The sequence below is a fragment of the Dermacentor albipictus genome, unplaced genomic scaffold (genome assembly GCF_038994185.2).
Source record: "Dermacentor albipictus isolate Rhodes 1998 colony unplaced genomic scaffold, USDA_Dalb.pri_finalv2 scaffold_38, whole genome shotgun sequence".
Lineage (NCBI taxonomy): Eukaryota > Metazoa > Arthropoda > Arachnida > Ixodida > Ixodidae > Dermacentor > Dermacentor albipictus.
In genome coordinates this window covers 1,278,467-1,299,135 of record NW_027225592.1, presented here as the reverse complement: position 1 = coordinate 1,299,135, position 20,669 = coordinate 1,278,467, and the positions used below count along the sequence as shown (strand labels likewise).

At 46.3% G+C, this 20,669-nt stretch overlaps 1 protein-coding gene across 1 annotated transcript; it reads left to right on the top strand.

Moving 5' to 3' along the window:
* Positions 1-18,375: 18,375 nt before the first annotated feature.
* On the top strand, positions 18,376-20,041 carry LOC135916927 (putative nuclease HARBI1). Its single transcript, XM_065450365.1, has 2 exons — positions 18,376-18,787; positions 19,542-20,041. Exons 1-2 carry the CDS (start codon positions 18,376-18,378, stop codon positions 20,039-20,041), a joined length of 912 nt encoding a protein of 303 aa, XP_065306437.1.
* Positions 20,042-20,669: the final 628 nt, after the last annotated feature.

The following is a 20,669-nucleotide window of genomic DNA, read 5'->3' as shown; positions in this document are numbered from 1 at the left end:
AAATGTGCATGATATAGAACTACCCGTCTGTCTTGCTCACAACACCGTTTCATTTTATGTATAGGCCTATTAGCCCAAGAGCAAATACCACCATCAAGTTACCATTGCTGGTCTCTGAATGAAAGACCGCGAGAAACATATCCAAAAAGCACACGTACTGCGGTGGAAAACCTTCAAGTTCATTGGAACACGTAAAATTCAGTCAAATCAGCCCAAACGCGGACAAAACAAACGTTGACGCACTCAATGCATGTAACAATTGACCACAAGACAGCGCGAAACGTGCATACAGCAGCCTATACACAATTACGAAACACACAAGACCACAAGCTTATCACATGTTCAATACACATGTCCAACAGCTTCCATGCATGCAGACCGCCTCTCGCTTCTCTGAAAAGAGTACTGCCATAGAATAACTCTAGTTGTACAGAGTAGACCCCGGAATCCTTTGGTAGACATGGGCCGGTATAACCTAAAACTATTCCAATCTGTTTTTATTCCAAATAGATTATTAGCACTCCGGGATAGGTCCAAAAGTCTCGGGCTCGGCCAATATGGGCGTGGCGCCCGCCCACATGGGCTGGACTCGAACCATTCTCACCTATCACAGATGACTACTGGCGCATTTGGAATAAAATCAGTTTTACGTTTCACTGTTGTGTACTAGAATGAAGCAGTGTGTTGTCCGTATAGCAAAACAATGTGAGAACCGCAGTCAGTCCCTCGATGACACCACCAGATAGGAGCTGCGATCGACCACTGCGCCCAGTGCACGGAATTTAAATATGGTATGCGACACTTTCTGCATCTAAAACTAAAATGTTGTCAAAAGAGAATTGAAATTATTATAATTAGAAAAAAACAATACAAACTGTTAGGATTCATCATCACTGCTGCCTAAGCTTGCAAGTTTCCAATCACAGATCATGCAGTGTTCCTGATCGTCTGCTCAGTATTTCGGTTTCAGAAGAGAATAAAACACTCGTTCCGTTCGGTATAGCACGCATATATTTTTGTTCTGAAATAATTTTAAAACACACTAGGATGAGACGTCCAGAAGGATGAGACCTGCAGTGTGCGAGGTCGCACTGCATTGCTTTCACGCTGCAACAGCCAGAAAAGCGGCCAGGAGGTTTCGATGAAGAAAAAGAATGCGCTGCCACCATCCTTTGGACATATCGCTCCGCAAAAGGGCGCCGAGAGGCAAGAAGACAGCCGATGTGCCCAATGTGCCCGATCTGAAGAAGCCAGGAGTGGTTCTAACCTTTTTCAAGGAATCACGATGCACACGCACGCACGCATGCAGGCGCGCGCACACACACACGCACACACACACACACACACACACGCACACACACACACACGCACACACACACACACACGCACACAAAAGGCGCAAACCCAACGTTACCGTGCACATAAAATAACGCGCGAACGCGGCAGGAAAAACATCTGCGACAACCGCAACTGCCGATCCCGGAGGCCCTGTGTTGCATCCTTAGGCCTCCGCTGGCTACATTGACTCCAGGCTCAGCGACCATCGTTATTGGGTGCGAGGCGCACCACTGGAGATGCGGGCGCTCCAATCGGTTTGACCGGTTTGACCAATGCCTTTGACGTGCAAAGTTGGATCACGTGATCCCACCTGGTTCCGACGAAGGGAAGCCGGTAGTTGGAATGCGTTTCTTTAACCGCTATTTCCTAGTGTTCTTCCCTCGGAACAGTGTTGTTTTGAACACACTTCACGTGTGCGGACACCTAGAGACTTGCCGTGCCTGCATCTTCGTGCCTCTATCTTCGTGCCTGTATCTTCGTGCCGCCTCTTCGTCTCTCGGCCTTCAACGGCACCCTGATTTTTCCACTTATCGCGAAAATGTAAGAAAACTTTCGCTAATTTATATTGCAATAAGCTTTCATAGCTATTACTTAAAAACCTCAGAGATGCAGTAAAAAGTATATTTCCCAATGCCATGCGACTCATTGAGGACGTTCGAGTAAATGCGTTTCAGTGCCCCGTAATAGCTTCTCTTGTCGCACACCCAGCAACCCGTACATTCAACATATACAATTGAATGTGGTTTTATTACAGAGCAACGTGTACAGAGTGTTCAAAGCTATTCGATGGGTGACAAAGAACACTGAATACAAAAGCTGCCTTTGAACGAAAAATTATTCTACATTAAGGAGAACGCGTTCCGTGCAAGCCACGACAAACGACAGTGGCTAACACGCTAATGAACTAATCCCTGATTTTTTGTATGCCCGCCCGTCTCTCCTAAGCCTATCTTGCACACTGGCAACAGATCCGTACCGAAACAATTCGATTCGGTCGACAAAAATGAGCAACTTGAACACAACTTTCTCGAAAACAAAGTTGGCATCAGCTTGTACTGCCGCGTCCTGCGCTCACAAATGCACTGGCATCGAGCATCACTTTTGATCCGTAAATTGCAATGTATTCATTTACGATATTAGTCAAATTTATTGCGCATTACTCTAAGCACATCGCCTTTTGATCACTGCAAACTCTCCTGAAAATTATGTCAGAATAGGAGCAAAATAGCGTTCACACTTTTTGCCATTTAAAGCACATGGCGACAGCAACGAACACGGCAACAGATACGACAATTAATGCTGCTTGAAGATTCCATAAAGATCCTGCGCAGGGGCGAGTTGGTAGGGCAATACAAAGAACGCAGAGAAATGCAATCAAAGGAAATTAAAACATTCGCAGCCCTATTCTGAACTGCCGTGAAAGCTAATGGGGTTGGCAGAGCTTCAATAATTATAAGGCAAATCCTATAGCTTTAGAAAGACTCCAACGATATATATCCTCACGCGCATAACTTCAAACACTACGATGTTTGTGAAGGCTGCAAGCAGGGCTAGTTGCTGAGACGTCATAACAAAAACAATTTAGCGGTTCGTCCCTCATTACCACTACAGAGCGCGGTTCCCAAGAGGGGAAAGGCTGCTCTAATAGACCATACCTGCATGAATACGAAAAAAGGAAAAACAAGAGAGAAAAGAAATAACACTGATTCGACTCCCTTTCAACACAGACCTCTGGCTTCCCTCATAATACGATGTTTGGGAAGTAAAACTCAATGCGCGAAAAAAAAAAAAAACGCAAGTGACGAAATAACTTTCAGGTACCTACCAATGTGGCAAGTATTCGCGTCATGTAAGCACACACACAAAAAGAAAAGTACAGACATTTTTAGTAAGCTGCCAAGCAGAATAAACATCGACGTGAATACGGGGCAAGCAGGACAAAAACCTAAATATCCTAGCCACAAAAGCACATCCGACATACCTTTCACAAAATAGACAGCCCTTATTAAATGCACCACACTGTCCTTTCAGGGCGTCGTACGTTAGTCATATACACGGCGAGACAAAACACGAAAGAGCGAGAGAGAAAATGGGAGAAACATCGTGCCGAGACCTTGATCGTCGAATCTACGAAGTGACACCCTAATGTAATTGCAAAGGTTGTACACGACATTGGTTGTACTAGACGGTAGAAACTCAGTCATGCCGTTACATCTTTGGTCACGACAGCACAGTCTAACTGCGAAGAAAATTCAAACAAGCTTTTATGTGCGTTCGAATGGCAGTACTCACACATTAGCCTCTTCCGTGTTAGGATAATCCACAGGACAGCGCGCATCTCGAAATCACAGAACGTTGCTCGTAGCACAACTCTAAATACGCACTCGTGCTTGTTAATTCACTCTGCTGCATAAAGCCGAAGTAAATTCGAAGCAGTGCACGCCTTTCTCGTTAAAAGAGGAGCAGCAGCTTCAGGCCCGTCGTGTGCGGCCCACACAAACACACGAAGGCACGGACCTCGGAAGACCGTTCACCATGGCCGACACTGGCACTTCAGCACGATAAAGGGCACATCGTCTCAAACATAATAATTACGCAGGCGGACTATCGGCTGCTTCGTGGTGTGTTTCAGACGGTTCACTCAGACGTCAACACACCCTGGATGATGGCACAAAGGACCCAAACAGCCGTATTTCCCTTTCTTTTTGGCGCCGCGAAAAGCGACAGGACGCAACGCATAACAACGCCGCTAACGACCTTGCGCACATCGAGGCCCGGGCACGCCGCCTTTGTTCAACGGCTCGGTCGTGTTCAAGTGCCCCACCGGTCACCACGTGAATCCCCATTGGTTGCAGGGACGCGTGATCTTATGGAATGACAACTAACAGCCAATCGAGTGGAAACAACAATCGTCCTCTCCAATTTCCTCCTCTACATACGTTAGAGAACACGGAGAGCGTTGAGGAGGGAGGAGGGAGGATCACCGCGACGGTGGCCGCGATGCGGAGAAGAGATGTGGGTTGATGTGGAGAGAGAGACAAAAATATCAAGAAAACGCTTCCTGATGCTCCTTCCCGCCTCGGCGCTTGTTGCTTTCTTTGCTTATATGCTTTTGGAATTGGACTTTGGAATTGGGCTAGTTGGCGGTGGCTCATCCTGGCTGTGTTAATATAGATATTCATGGTTTCCCCTCGCCGTGTCCGTCGGCTTTGACGAGTGTTTCAGCTACGCCCCAACTTAATGCCATTTGAGCCTTATGAATTGCGCTAGCGAGCGCGCAGAAGTAGCGCAAGGTAGCTGGCTAAAGCTGAAACCAGTTTGCAGACCTCGGTGGGAGAGAGATCCAGTAGCCGAAGTTAGGTGATAGGTTGGAAAAAGAGACACAAGCTAACACTGCATGTGATTGAAGTGGGCAACTATTGCTTTGTTTTATTTCTCCGCGTTGCCATTTCCGAAGCCAGAAAAGCAAGCAAACAAAGCTCGTGTACATAAAAAGACAGAGTTAGCAAGGGGCTTTGTTCGGCACCCTTGATTCCAAATTTATCGTACGCGTGCCAGTGATGGCGCTGTTCGGCCCATTAAATATTTCTACACACTGGACACCTCATCTATTACTGGCGTGCCATTTTCGCAAATAGTAGATACAGTTCTCCTGTGCGGCACGTGCATAAACAAGCACATACACCTGTTACGTACGTACACACTACCGTTTCGCAAAATTACGGTTATTTTATGAACACTTTTGAAAACTACTGCAATAGTGATTTCGCAGTGGGTCGCCATGCAGGGAAGCAGTCTGAAGAACACGATAATCCATGTATATATATATATATATATATATATATATATATATATATATATATATATATATATATATATATATATATATATATATATATCAACCGATACTACGACCTACTGCCGGAAATCATAACGTGTGCGTCAGCCGTGGCACAAAAATTCAGCCGGTTTTGGTTGTTTTCGACATATCTTCTCTAACAGTTAAGGTAGAGAGAGGGAAGGATGATGTCCGGGTAGCGCATGCGCACGGTCTTTATATATTGCTTTTGTACCTTCGCTTTTGCTCATAAATGCTCGGTTGTAGTCGACGCATGCGTCCCGTCCCCCTCCTTCGAAGTAAATTCGATAGGGTTTTACCTGCCAAAAACACGACGTGGTTATGAGGCACGCCGTAGCGGGGAACCGCGGATTTATTTTGAGCACCTGGGGTTCTTTAACGTGAACCCAATGCTCCCACCGAAAAGCGGCCGTGATTTGATCGCGCACTCTCGGGCGCAACACCAAAGTGAGTACACCACCATGACGGGTATCTCCATTCTTTGCTTTGTCCTAATATTTTGAGCGCCGTTTGAAACATCACCCAGTACCAACTCGCATGTAGTTTGCTACTATTATCACCAGAACCGGTTTCGCTTATTAGTAAGCGCTGGAGTTGTGGAAAATATTGCGTGCTTCCAAGCAACCTGCCAGTGCGATCGTTGTTCTACTCTACTCCTATATAATGATGATTAGCCTCTGTCATGGGTCCTACCCACTAAGCGGCATAAGCCATATATTCACAACTCAGCCGGCTGCTCAGAATTCTTTCTTCTATATGGATGCTCGTGAGCTTGTGAAAAAAACCATAATGTTCGTGCTCGAATATAGAAAAAACAAAAACGGCTGCATTCGTGTCGAAACGGTAAGACGCAGCATTGCAAGTTCGCATTGCATTATATAATATGTGCTAATATGGCCAGGTGGCCCACGTACCATGTGAAAAAATTTAAAAATAAGAAACTGGCATGTAGCTAAGCTAATCTTCTTTCCCGTCGCTTGGAGCAAATCGGACGATCTTTAGAATTTCGCCTAACTAAATAATTATAAATAGTTAACATTATTTGTTCGGCTTCTCAAGCACTGTAGTCAGAGTAAAAGTGTGAATGGGAGACTCGTAGAGCATCCTCAGAAATTCCCGATCCATATTTGTTTTTTCCCGAGCCCGAGAGAAAGCCCGCAAAATACGAAAAGAAGCCGTGCGACTAGCCTACACCGGCACTTTTTCGTGTTTCGTGGGCTTTCCGTGAGTAGGCTGAACTATTGTATACAAGTCTCGCTGCGCCATTTCACAAGCTACAATGACAGGTGCATACTTAACTAAAAATATTTAAAAAATATTTACTCTTATCTTCTGAGGTGTTACGTGCCAAAACAACGCTTTGCTTATGGAGCACGCCGTGGTGGGGGAGTGAAGAATAATGTTGTCCACCTTGAGTTTTTTTAACGTGCACCTGAAGATAAGTACACTAGTGTTTCTGCATACCTGTTACCTGGGCTTCAAAGCGCCCAGGTAACACTAACTTAGGTCCCAATGAACAGTTTGCCAGCGTGCCGCCAAGTTATTGCACATCGAGTTTCATTGGGAACGTACGGGAAGGCTCTGAATAGCCCTTACAATTCCGTATACATAATGCATACATTCGGCGAGAGTAATTCGTTCTCTTTTTCTGTGTCGCGTTTCTCGCGTTGAGCAATTTGTGCTGCGTAAAGTGCCGAGAATAGCAAAAACACCTAGGAAATAGGGAAAAAAAAACTTGCTGCTGTTCTTACCACCCAATGCACTATTGGCAAAAACATGTAATTTTTTTTCTTTCAACTTAAAATAAAAAAGGACCGAGGTGCACCGTCATTGTCAAATTGAATAAGGCGGTTGAATCAACGGGCAACTGTAGCGTATTTGGCCACCATTGAAACTGTTACGTACCAAAAAAATAATAATAACATGAGTGGGAGCTATAACAAAAACGCAGTTTGTCTAGCTATTAAGGAAATGGGTGTGGGTTGATTCATATGAGAAAACCTTCGAGAAGTAGGCACTTACTCCGTCCGCCGACAAGCGCAAGTTGGCCTGGCTGTTCCCGCCCGTGTCCGTGAAACGCATACTGCCGCCCTGGAGCGAAAAGGGGCGAGATTTTTAGCGATTGCGAGACGGTAGAAAAAAATTTCATGTGAAGCCAGAAAATCCCTTTCCTGAATAGAGGGCGAGAATGCGCAGTTTAAGCACATCGTGTGCGCGGTTGGTAGCTGCCAACTGGAGTACAGGGACAAACGACTCATTGTCCGCGATAACAGCCGTTGCGCCGGCGTCAAACATTCTACGGGCCCGTCCGATTTCGCCGTTCGCACGTGATACCAGTGTAGTACGGAACTTCGTTCCAAGGAACTAGTTCCTTTGGGAATGAACGCCACCGTTCAGTTAAGGGTCGTTGGAACTGTAACGGTAACGTGTTACGTTTACGAACGAGCGGCAGAGGGAACGGCGTTCCTTCTGTTAAGGGTCCACGCCATCGAAGGAACTGAAATATTGTGGCCCTCTGGCAAGTGCGGTTCTCGCCGAGATCGAAAAGAGGCAAGCGATTTCAGCATCTTAGTTTTAATATTTTGCTTTTCTAATAACATGTTTCAGGGTTGCAGGTTTGGACATATCAAATGAAAGCGCGAGCTCGTTGTCGCCAGTTGCTTAATCCCAAGGTTTAAGCTATCATGGATCCCAGGCAGTTCTATGCGAGACCAGGCGACCATCAACCTTAAAGACCGAGCTGGCTGCGGTGACCAAACCAGCCAGCGCAGATGTTGACACCGCGCCCGAAGATTTCTTCTTGTTCGCGCACCAAAGCCTCGCATGCCGAGGCACAGGATGAGCTGTCGCGGTAGCTGCTGGCACCAGTTAACTACCCGCTGTCGCAGATGAAGAATTTCGAGGGACTGAACCAACTTTTCCCCAAGTACAGCACGGCAGTACCCTCAAGCGCTTCGGTGTAATGGCTCTTCGACATTGCCAACGAAGCACTGACGAAATAGCGGGTTCGTCTGTCGGACACCAACATCAAGATGCAACTCTTGCTGAGTTCAAACAAGTGGCGAATATCTATTCTGAATATTTCTTGTTCCACTCGTCTTGCAATATTGAATCGGCATTCATTAAGCACCTATGTATTGTTCCTTTCGATGCGGTTTCTTGGGCAAGAAATTTAATTATATTGGTGCATATGAGTAACTTTCCATCTGCACGTCTGAAGCACAGTATACAGACTGTGGATTTGAAGACCGAAGTGGAAAGTGGCATATCTGTTGGAGTTAAAATAGACGAGCACGAAAGTTGCAGTTAGACATGTCCGGAGTATGTCCGGTGCTCTCTGAAAAAAATTTGTCTAGGAGTGTTTCTTTGGATTCTTTTTACCTCCAGATAATCTGCTGCCGGCGATATTGAAATTCGTGTAATATATGCAGTTCGATGTGAGTTTTAAATTGCTCACTTTATTTTGCGTCAACATTATCCGACACTATATTTTAATAAAAGATATTCAATTGTAACTTTAATGCAATGACAAGTTCCAATGTTCGAAGTGTAACTGGAATGCGGTCCTTTCGCATTAAAGGAACTTGTAACGGGAACTCGTTTCAAGATTGGGAAAGGACGAGGAACGAGCTTTTGTTCCTCTTTTAGAATAAAGTTCACAACACTGCGCCATACGTAGGAAGCAGGCATTAAACCTAGGCGAGAATGCCTGAGCCTATTAGCGGCGAGAATTTGGAGTGGCGCCCTCTCGCGAGTGACGTCACGGCCAGGACGCCGCTCGCTCTGGCTCGCTCGGCTGCCGCGCTCGCTCCTTTTCTTGGTGCGTGCTTGAGGTATTGAGGCCTTGAGCCGTACTTACAGAAGGTTATTTCGGATTATTTCTGTTGCCATGCGTGTACCTGCGATACACTAGTGGTGCAGGTCAAGGCATCTCTCCTATGTGCCTCTCTCACTTTCTGTTGCCATGCGTTGACCGCACTTTCTTCTTTAAAACCGCGTGAGTCATGAAAATTTGCGACTTGCATATCGCAAACTATGTAGCGCTGAAGGGGTCTACTGGTCTTGTAATGCATATATGCACCCTGTCTGTTCATAAATTTTGCTTAAAAAGAATGTCTGCAAGTTCAACACGCGAGGTTATTTATGATGCTCCTCTAAATACTTAACATTTCCTTATTACTTAAGTATGAGAGACAGCATTTTACATGGAAGAAATACCTTGATATTTGATGTCAACTTTATAAATCCGTGTTAGAAGGACACTGCCCAGCGAAGCTTTCATAATAGTTCTTATCACTCTGGTGAGTTGTTTAAATCAAATGTGGCAACTGTATTAAGGACTAAATGGAAGAGATAGGCGCGCATTTTGTGTGCAAAGGTTTGGTACTACTTTCACCGTTCTCTGAAATAGGCACCCAGAAACGAATTGGCTGTCAACACGATGGCGCATCGTATAGATATATATATATATATATATATATATATATATATATATATATATATATATATATATATATATATATATATATATATATATATGTTGAGGTCTCCCGGACGACCACCGCGGGTTCGAGCACTCCGAGCCGCCACGCGCGCAGGGCACCGCGTCTGCGCCCGCTCCGTGTGCCGACGCGCAGTTGCGCGCGTACGCGCTCCGCCGGCCCCAGCTTAGGGGAAGGCGAAACCGCGCGCGCAGCAAGGGAGACCCTGGGCGGAGCTCTCCAGGACCAACAAAGAACATTTATTGAGTTGGGACTCAATACAAACACCAGTTTTAACGTTACGTCCGAATCTGAAGCTAATTACACAAAACATGGCCACATGGTCGCCGGTGGCCGCTAACGGCGCACCGCTACAGAGAGACAACAAAGAACACCAGCAGTAAGAGGCTGCCTATCCTTCGGTCAGTGCCCGCCATCGCGCCCCCCACAGCAGAGAAAAGGGGAAATAGAAAGAAACGACAGACGAACAGACGGGGGCACGATCGGAAGACGCTGCCTCAGGACATCGAGACGACGGAAAAGTGCGCGCGCCCGCCGAGGCCGGGACCCCGACGAGCCGAAGTAACCATCGGCCGGCGGCGGACAAAGGGGGCCGCCGCCGGCAGAGAGGAACACGTACGCACCTTCCGACGCCCCGATGTAGTCTCCGTCGGGCCCCGTCCTGCGCGCGCTTACCCGGAGTGCACGCAAGCAGGGCCCGAATCCCGCCAAAATGTCGGCCAATGGCGAAAGCCTGTTGACCTTGGCGTGGGCGGGATGACAGCAGAGCGACAGTGTTTTATGACCCGCTGCCACCCGTCCAGGCAAGGAGGAGAGGGACACGGAGCCCCCGGCAGCACAACGCAATGGCTCCACACAACCACCGCGACAGCCCGAAAAACGCCGCGAGAGCCATGAACACCAATATATAATATATATATATATATATATATATATATATATATATATATATATATATATATATAGGCATGTATGTATATTTCTCGAATACCATAACAGCAATCACATGAAAGAAAATTTCATGTTTAAGATTGAGAAGCAACCGACTATCGTTATAGCAAGGCGCGCATTGCATTGTTCGCGAAACCCAGCTGTTCACTACGACTTCGAATTGAAACCATGAAGTAGCTCTTACAGCTCCAATTACAATCCCTATAGCATACTCGAGGCACTACAACGCAGCGTAGGCTGCGTTGAAATGGAAAATGCAAACACATTCTGCCTCAACATGTCTCGATCCTGCGTTGTTTAATTGCACAGACTGAAAAATATTTGCTTCGTCAGTGCATCAAAGAGAACCTCGTGTACCCGCCTCCTAAATGAGACACCACAAGTTTCACATGAACACTTGACCTCCACTGGGGAACAATGACATCTTAAATAGGTGCAACACTACCAATGAATGGGCCTTCGGCTTCTTGCTGGCTGCAGCGAACCGGTCCAAAAGGCATATTTCACTCAAATATTTGACCGGAGCAGCCTGTGTCAGTTCTGCAAGCAGATCCATCATTTCTGTTTCTCAAGCAAGAAGCACCAGTAAACTGCTCAAGTGAGTTGAACGTGTAGCACGGAAAGGGAATACATATTCGTACATTTCTTTCCGTGTGCTGCAAACAGGTGTAAGCCTCAATCAGCTTTACTTCAAGTTACCGCAACTTTAATTAAACCAGCGAAGAACGGCCTAATTTTGAGAACCAGTTAAAAATGCAAGTGGTGCTGGCCGAATCTAAAGTGCAGTGGTAGTTGAGTCCTCGTGTTACTGCCGAGGGTTTCTGTGAAGAAATAGAAAAATTCTATATTATACCGTGAACTATTCGTCGTGAGCAAACATGTTTTAGCGGGTTAAAATCAAGATAAATGTTGTAGAAGTCATATATAGTCAGCGTTTAATTGTGAGACGCATATTGCACCATGGTGGGTATGGAATCTTAACTAGATTCTTATGTGGTTTGCTTTTGCGTCTATGCTTTTATTATTCACGTGAGCTACCACTCGAAAGTGTAGATCCGCGCATGAAAATCCGGTAATGGGTTAGTCTGAGCTCCCTCGGGTGGCACTATAGCGTTGCCTTCGAGAAATATATTAACGTCTAGGAAATCAGCTCCTTGATTACATTTTCCCGAACGGCGACATCGAAAATATATATTTGAGAGGCCTGTCATCAGTATACAAACATTTGGGAACGAGAGCGAACAAACGGAAACGCTGCAGAAGGCGTGTGGACGCCACCCGAACTGCAGGAGGCCCTGACGTCACGCTCCGTGTCCTGAACTCCGTGCCCTGACGTCACGCGAGCGGCGTTAGCAGCGCCCCTCTAGGTCGTTCTCAGGGCTAATACCAAAAGAGGGATGGCAAGCAGTATGGGAAACCCTGGTAAAAGCATGACCAGTCAGGCTGAAAGGTGACTAGAAGGAAACCTTAAACCAGAGGGTGCGCCACTCGTGCATTATTTAGGAATGCACGCGCAGCCATCCCCCCTTGGCTGCCTATGATCAACATCAACGCGTTGGGTATGCCGCACTGGGCTACGCGCTAATTAAGCGGAGTGTCCCTGAACGGGAACTGTGTCGAAGATAATCGCAGCATTGTATGGCGGTCGGCGTGGTGTGGAAAATTATGTTACTGCCAACGCGGAAATATGCGCATCTTTCTGCACCTACTCCTCCCGCACACACACACGCGCATATATATATATATATATATATATATATATATATATATATATATATATATATATATATATATATATATAAACGAGAGGAAAGGGGGTTAACCGAGGGACCCGATAATTATTAGCCATGTAACGAGAAGCCAACAAACACTGACGCCAAGTACAACATAGGGGAAATCCGGCAACATTGATGCCTTCAGGTAGCATACGTGGGTTTATTGACCAGTTGCCTTCACCCGAAAAAGATCACGTTCTCGTGACGCCTGCGGCAAGAAAGACGTTCCACGTCCGCCGCCAAGGTCTGTGAGTGGGGGCGCTGGCTAACACTCCCAGGGTTCTACTAGTACACATAAATACCCAAGAAAGTGGATGGGGAAACGCCGCCGCGGTAGCTCAATTGGTAGAGCATCGCACGCGACATGCGAAGGTTGTGGGTTCGGTTCCCACCTGCGGCAAGTTGTTTTTTCATCCACTTTAATTTCCATTAATTTATCATTACTTGATTTCATTTATTAAGCACATGCAATTTCCCCTATGTTGTACTTGGTGTCAGTGTTTGTTGGCTTCTCGTTACATGGCTAATATATATATATACAATATATATATATATATATATATATATATATATATATATATATATATATATATATATATATATATATGGATTATGTGCGTGGGGGTTACGCTGATGTGGTATGCGTATATATATATACGCATACTACATCAGCAGCATAACCCCCGCGCACATCATTACCATGCATAATGCATTCCCCTTCACGCCGAAAGCCATATTATGCTACGCATATCCTAGACAATTGCCTTTGAGGGAGGTTCCGCTTTTTAGAGCGCACCTCTTAAGACCAAACTACACGAACGCTTGCCCGGAAAGCTCGCGCCCACGCGCCTTACGCATGCGCAGATGGTGCATGGCAGATCGTACGCGTGGAAGCGTGGCGCGAGCCTAGATATCCTCTCCAGAGTGTCTGCACAGAAATAGGTACCCCATCGCACTAGTGCCTTGCAGCACTGCAGAAGGTACGAGGCGTACACAGGCTTGCGCAGCTGCATATAGTTCCGTACATAACTGGCTGGTCATTGGCTGCACTAGAGAGTTTTATTTTTGCTCGCTACATGATACGGTACAGCGACACCGATGCACGTCCTATAATGAGAATTACTGTGGCAGTTGCCACCGGTAACCGCAATTTATTTATTTATTTATTTATTTATTTGTTTGTTTGTTTATTAGTTACCTGCATCGCCCCGTAGGGCATTACAGCAGGGAGGTTACAAACTTGAATCAATGCATCAACAAATTATTTCAACGCGTGGTAAAAAGCATCATTTTCTGTAATATATACAATGATCGATGGCAAACTGTTCCAATCTCGAACAGTTCTAACAAAAAAAGAATAACGGAAGACGTCACCCTTACAAGAAAATTCCCTGACCTTCAAACAGTGGTCAAGTCGCCTAGATATATAGTGTGGTGCCTGGATATATTTTTCGCGGTTTATGCCTGTTTCAGAATAATAAATATCGTGGAAAAAATTTAATCTAATATGCCTTCTACGATCCTTCAGCTCTTGCCATTTAAGTTTAAGTTTGCTTTCTGTCATGCTAAGCTGCCGGCTATAATTACCAAGAACAAATCTACTGCCCTATTCTGGATTTTTTCTAATTTCTTTATAAGCTCAGATGTGTGTGGGTCCCAACAAACACATCCATATTCAAGTATTGAACGTACATGACTAAAGTACAACTGCGTCTTCAAGTTACTCGGTAAATGACTAAAATTGCGCCGCAAGAATCCCAAAACTGATGCTGCCTTATTTCCAATATAGTTAACATGCTTGTTCCATCGTAAATCAGAAGTAAAAAACACACCTAGATATTTAAATTCCTTGCTTACTTTTAGAGTTGAATCATGAATTCTATACCTATAGGGATGATTAGCTCGTTTTCTTGTAAACGTGACGTGAACAGTCTTATTTATATTTAATGACATATCCCAACGCACACACCAGTCTGCGATAGTGTTTAGGTCAACTTGCAGGATTTGTGAATCGGAAATGGAATCTACGACCCTATAAACAACACAATCATCGGCAAACATCCTGAATGAAGACTGTATACCAGCTGAAATATCATTAATATACAACAAAAACAATAGTGGCCCCAACACTGAGCCTTGGGGAACTCCCGACGTAACTGATGCATATTGCGAAGATATACCGTTCAGAACCACAGCCTGTTTTCGCAATGACAAATATTCGGTAATCCACGCTATTATTTTACCATCCAAGTTATAAGCTTTTAATTTGGAGAGTAGGAGACTGTGTGCGACTACATCAAACGCTTTACTGAAATTCAAGAAAACGCAGTCCACAACTTGTTGCTTATCAACTGCCGAGGCTAAATCATGAATAAACTCTAGCAACTGTGTATTGCACGATAAACCACGCCTGAAACCATGTTGGCAGGGACTTAGGAGATTATGCTTAGTTAAGTGGGCCATAACACAACTGTATATTACATGCTCCATAATTTTGCAGGTTATACTAGTTAAGGAAACGGGCCTGTAGTTCTGAACGGAGTTACGCACCCCACTCTTATGTATGGGCATGACTCGCGCTAACTTCCAATCATCTGGCATATCAGTTTCATTGAGGGACTTCTGAAACATCCGGACGAAATAAAAGCATAACGCGTCCGCACAGTTCTGTATGATAGCGGCAGGAATGTCATCAGGGCCGCATGCCTTAGCCTGGTTCACATCTTTTAATAATTTGCGGATACCATCGACACAAAAGGTAACTTCTGGCATGGGGTCTATTTCAGCAGGTAATTCAAAACAGACAGTATGTGAGCTAGACGGCAAAAAGACAGATGAAAAATAACGGCTGAAAATTTCAACTTTAGACTCATTATCATGAATAAAAGTTTCCTCATTTTTCAAAGCAGGTATTGATCTGTTGTCTTTGCCATTACGCTTCACATACCTCCAAAATGCTTTGGTATCCCTGACAAGTCTTTCTCCTAGATTAAAGAAATAGAAGTCCTTAGCGATGTCGGACTTTTGCCTAAATTCAGTTTTTGTTGCTTTCAGAAAGGCCAAATGCTCTGGCGAATTAGACGCCTTATATCTTTGATAGTTTCGTCGCTGTCGTCGAACAAGGGCACGTAACTCTGTGTTAAACCAGGGTTTGTCTCGAGGTCGCCTACTTGATATAACTCGTGATGGAACCAAAGCTTCACGTAGTTCGAAAAATTTCAATTTGAAAGTATTCCATAGTTGTTCGATATCTAGATTATCTGCGAGTGCATCAAAAGTTGGAAAGAACGACTCGAAAGGAGCGCTAATCACCTCGTAGTTGGCCCTGCTGTAGGCATAAATCTTTCGACTAGGTGTTTTTGCAACCTTCACATACTGAACTGATAAATCTGCTAGAACGACGTTGTGATCGCTCAAACCTGGCAACACCCGTACATTGTATACAACATCAGGCACGTTACAGAGCAAGAGGTCGAGTACGTGACCTGTTCCGTCAGTGCGTGATGGCTCGTGCACATACTGATAAAAAGTGTTCTGATCTAAAATATCAAAGAAAGTTGAGTATAGGCTCCCTCGAGCAGTATCCCTTGGTTCCCCAGCTGACCAATCAATATCCGGAAGGTTAAAGTCCCCTCCCCCCCCCCTAGAACAAGGCATTCATTCTTAATAGTTTCAAGAAAATTGGCTAAATGAACTAGTGGTTCTACAGAAGGACCAGGAGGCCTATAAAATGACCCAAGAACAATTGCTTTCCCATTGAGTAGCCTTACTTTACAAAAAATCGATTCAGTTTCACTATCCGGAAATTCCGCCGTCTGTGAAAGCAGGCAGTTTCATAAACAATGTTCCGCTCTTTGACGAAATGACTGTCGAACTTCTGCTTGACGGCATCATAACTTTTTGCTTCATCGTCGGTCAGCTCAAATGTAGCAAAGACTTCGCGAGCTTGGCGTCCCATTGTGTAAAGTAGCGTGTGTACCTGGGCCTTTCCCGAACATTCGTTCAGAGCTGTGGCGAAGCGGTAGTCATCCAAGTGGTCGATCCACGCCGGCCACTCTGACGTTTTGTCAAAGTCCAGCGGCGGTGGCTTCTGGAGCCCCGGGATTACCGTTGCGAGCTTGTTTGCCATTTTGTGGAAATGCTGCCGTCCAAGGCCTCAGCGAGATAGTTCACCACCGCCCACTTTTGACACTATGTGGTGACACCAAGTGATACTGCATACGAGCGCGACGCGTATTTGTGTCGGAATGAACAGTCGACGAGCCGCGCTCAAGGTGAGGAATGTAAAAAGCCCCTTGTTTATTGTGCTGGCCGATAATATATACTCGAGCAGGGGGGGGGGGGACGTCACGTGGTAAAAGTAGCTTGGCGCACGCAGTTGTCGCCCAGCTATCTGTCATGACGTCGCACGCCGCACACAGGCAGGCGATAACAGCACAACTTCTTACGCTGCGGTAAGACATTTAAAGATGAATACAATGCGTCCTTCACCTCGTTCGTCCCATTATCATCCCCCATTGTGAACCTTTTTGTTCCCCTTGCCTTACGCTGAGTAACAGACAAGATGCTCCATTTTCCGGCCGACCTCTCTATATTTTCCAATTATTAAACTACTTCTTCGTAAAGATGATACGGAATGATGGTGAACCGAGGAGTTATACGCATGGCTGGGCTTTTAAATTATGCAGAGGGTATTAGTTATAGTTGGCTGTCTATAAAAGCCAAAAATTTTTAAAAGACTGAATCTAGTTTTTTTTTTCTTGGTGTTTCAGAAATGCACCTGTTCTTTCAAAATTAGTACTCGCAGAGCTTTTGAACTTTTCATGAAGGAGAACAGTTGCATGGTACACATTTGGAACTAGAACTTTGCAGAGAGCTAAAAAGATTAAAGCTGGAAACATTCTTTCGTTTTTGTCATGGTGCGACTGCCTTTATGGCATGTTCTTTGTTTGTTTACTATAATCTGCCGTTAGGTTCTCGCTTTTCATTCTAGTTGTGCGAGACAAGAGCTCATACGACCAGAAAATGTCACTCGCATGCAGCAAGCAAGTTTTTAGAAAGAGCAACTAAAGTGTCCTGAATCGCGCTTAGAGAATAGCAAAAATATCAAACTGCTTGATTTATGAAAAGCATCCTATGAATGTAGTGATTTTCGTGCCACGATTACTGTAGCCTTCCTATCTGTTTGTGCGGTCGTTCCTTCGCAGTTTTGCTTTGGTATTCAGTTCGAAGTCACTTTGATTGCGATCGCAATTATATTGCCACTCCATGCGCATTACCGCCGACAGCGTCGCCATCGCGTGGAGGTGCCGTATAAAGTCCAAGGGTGATAAAACGGCGGCCGCGCACCCTACGTTGTATGTGCGAATGAAGGCGTACAAGGGAAGCCTACGAACACGGCTCAATCTCGCCCGCGCGAAAGAGACGAAAATGGGGAGGAAACGCGACCTCTTCCGTCATACGCGTGACACCCAACGTTGCGAGGCACCGGAGGGAGGGGACACAGGGGGTCGGCGTTCTACTCCGGCTGCGACTGCGCATGTGGCGGCTGCTCGCGCTCGCGCGGCTGTATCTTGAGAGGAATATGCGTTGGGGGCAGAGTCTAGCCTAGGTGCGATTTTGTAGGAATTCTATGACTTTTTTATGCCTTTTGCCGCCATTACCGCGCAGCCATTGGTCAAAAATCACCGTCCGCGCCCATTATGTTTGCCAATCGCGCGACGTCAGGAACCCGCAAACACCAGAAACGCCATAGTGACGTTGACGGACTCATTATGCGGAGCATAAGGCATAGATTTTTGGCACGGCCAGAGGCAGGGTCCTTTCTAAAGGAATAAAAAATGGCTGCCCCTCTCATCGCCGTCGCCGACGTGAATACGGAGAGCCAGACGATAGGTTTTACATGCCGGATGACCATTTTCGACGGCGTTTTCGCCTCTCGAAGGGAACGATGCGGTTGTTGTGCGAGGAACTGGCCGGGGAATTAGAAGCGGAGCGAGCGACGGGACGGCCGGTGGAGCGGAAAGTGTTGTGTGCGCTGCGCTTCTTTGCCACCGGGAGCTTCCAAGCGTCCCTGGGGAGCGAGGAGACAATCCGTGTGTCGCAGTCGATGGTCAGCGAGTGCGTGCGACGGGTGGCAGATGCTGTCGTGAACACAGGGGCCCGCAACAAGTGGGTCCATTTTCCAAAGACGGCCGAGGAAAAGGCAGCCGTGAAGGAGGGTTCCCTTCGGCGCGGCGCTATCCCCGGCGTCATCGGATGCATCGACGGCAGCCTCATAGCCATTATCGCACCTAAGGGGAAGCGCAAGGCTGCATTCATGTGCCGCAAGGGATACTACGCCCTCAACTGCATGTTTGTAAGTAAACCTGACGTTTTCTGGTGCCAACCCTTTTTGAAAGTTATGCTGCTCTTTTCAACGGGCACTTCGTCTTTTTACGTTTTACCTCAGATCTGCGACGCGGATATGAAGATCTTGGCCTTGAATCCTCTGTGACCGGGGTCGAACCACGACACTTTCGTCTGGCAGACGACATGGTTACGCCGGCGGTTTCAAGCGGGCCGCATCCCGAATCCCGGGGAATACCTCCTCGGTGAGACAAAACATTTTTCTTGGCGCAGTCACGCTTCAGTAGCGCAGAACGCCGTGTCCGCTCCAGCCCAAACTTTTAACAAAACTACAAGAGCATGAGTAAGTCGGCAGTAAAAAAAGAAAATGAAGACATTGACTGCCCCCATTGGCAATGTTCGAAGTGTTAAGTTACAAGCAAATTATGTGCGTGTGAGGAGCAGACGAAAGCAACACATATTAGTGCTGCTACTGCACCGAGTGCCTGCCAGATGCAGCAGAAATGCACACATTAGTGCTACTACTACTACAACTGTCATTCATGGCACCAATAAGTGTTGACTACTTCTGCTTGTGACAGGCACCGAGTAGTGCACTTGTAAATTGGTTAAGCTTGTGCCGGGTATGGACATGCTCAACTCATGCTTTTACTTGGGACTCACAACCTCTGAAGTCTACTTTTGTTGAATGATGCTGTAGCTTTCCTCAGTTGAGAACTTGCCTCTCGTCAGAGGAGTACTCAGTGTACTATTTCCATCTTCGTGCAGGTGACAGTGGCTACCCCTTGGAGCCGTGGCTCCTGACCCCAGTTCCTGGCCATCCTCCAGTGCAGACAGCCGACGCGCAGTACAACACAGCACATGCCGTCATGCGTTCCGCAGTGGAGAGGTGCATTGGGCTCTTAAAGAGCCGTTTCCGCTGTCTTCAGCGATATCGCACCCTCCTCTACGAGCCGGAACGTGCAGCCAACATTGTCGCGGCATGTGCGGTGTTGCACGATCTTCGCCTTTCTGAAGGCGACATAGAATCAGGCGACGAGAGCGATGACGAAAGCAGCAGCGGTAGTAGTAGTGAGCTCGACGGTAACGGCGACCCCATTCCGCACGGTCTGCCCCGTAACATGGGGTCTAGAATGCATTATTTGAGGGGGCGGGCTGTTCGTGAAACTGTGATAGGCATGTTTGGCACAACCCGTGCGCAGCACATGCGTTACCTGAGGAGTGTGCGGCGGCAGCTGCGACATCAACAGCAGCGTCAGCATCGCTAGGTGCATGCACACAGTTGTAGTGTAACACATGCCAAATAATTGCATTGTGCATTTCATGCTGTGAAATTGCAGACACATTTCCCATGCTAAGCTGTAGTTGATGTCTACGTAATGCAAAGCATTCATGATTGGTTGAGAAATGTAAAAGTTGTGGAGTGAAGGGTTATGTAAAGCCTGCATTTATAGCAGGTGCAACAGTATCTTTAGTGGTGACATATAGATTGAAAGCAAGCTAAAAATACGTGCATTTTCAAAGTGTCTGCCATGATTTGCTTGTTGCTTCTGTCGTCACCTAGATGCCCTGCGTGCCATGCATGTAGCCTGCAGTTCTGTAATTTCTATTCTTACTCGTATCGGTGAGAGTTCTCTTGTCCCTTTACGCATTGATGGTCATAAGCACCTGTCTCCTCGCTTTCTAATCGCGCAGAGAAGCTCACAAAAGCCAAAATGTGCAGCGCACGTCACACCTTCCGCTCCATGGAACGTGCTGTTGTACGCGCAGCTTCTAGGTCCTCCACCATTTTGTCTCGTAACAACCGCAAAGTTCTTTTCTAGCGACGAAAATGCCGTCCAACTGGTCATCCGATATGTCAAACGCTGTGGCTCCTGTGAAGTGCGTGCACGCATG

What these genes read in the sequence shown, in the direction of transcription:
- LOC135916927 (XM_065450365.1), top strand. Translation starts at nt 18,376, where the DNA reads ATGCGGTTGTTGTGCGAGGAACTGGCCGGGGAATTAGAAGCGGAGCGA. An exon ending in CCTCAACTGCATGTTTGTAA is followed by an intron (nt 18,788 to 19,541) that starts GTAAACCTGACG and finishes ATCTTCGTGCAG; the next exon opens with GTGACAGTGGCTACCCCTTG.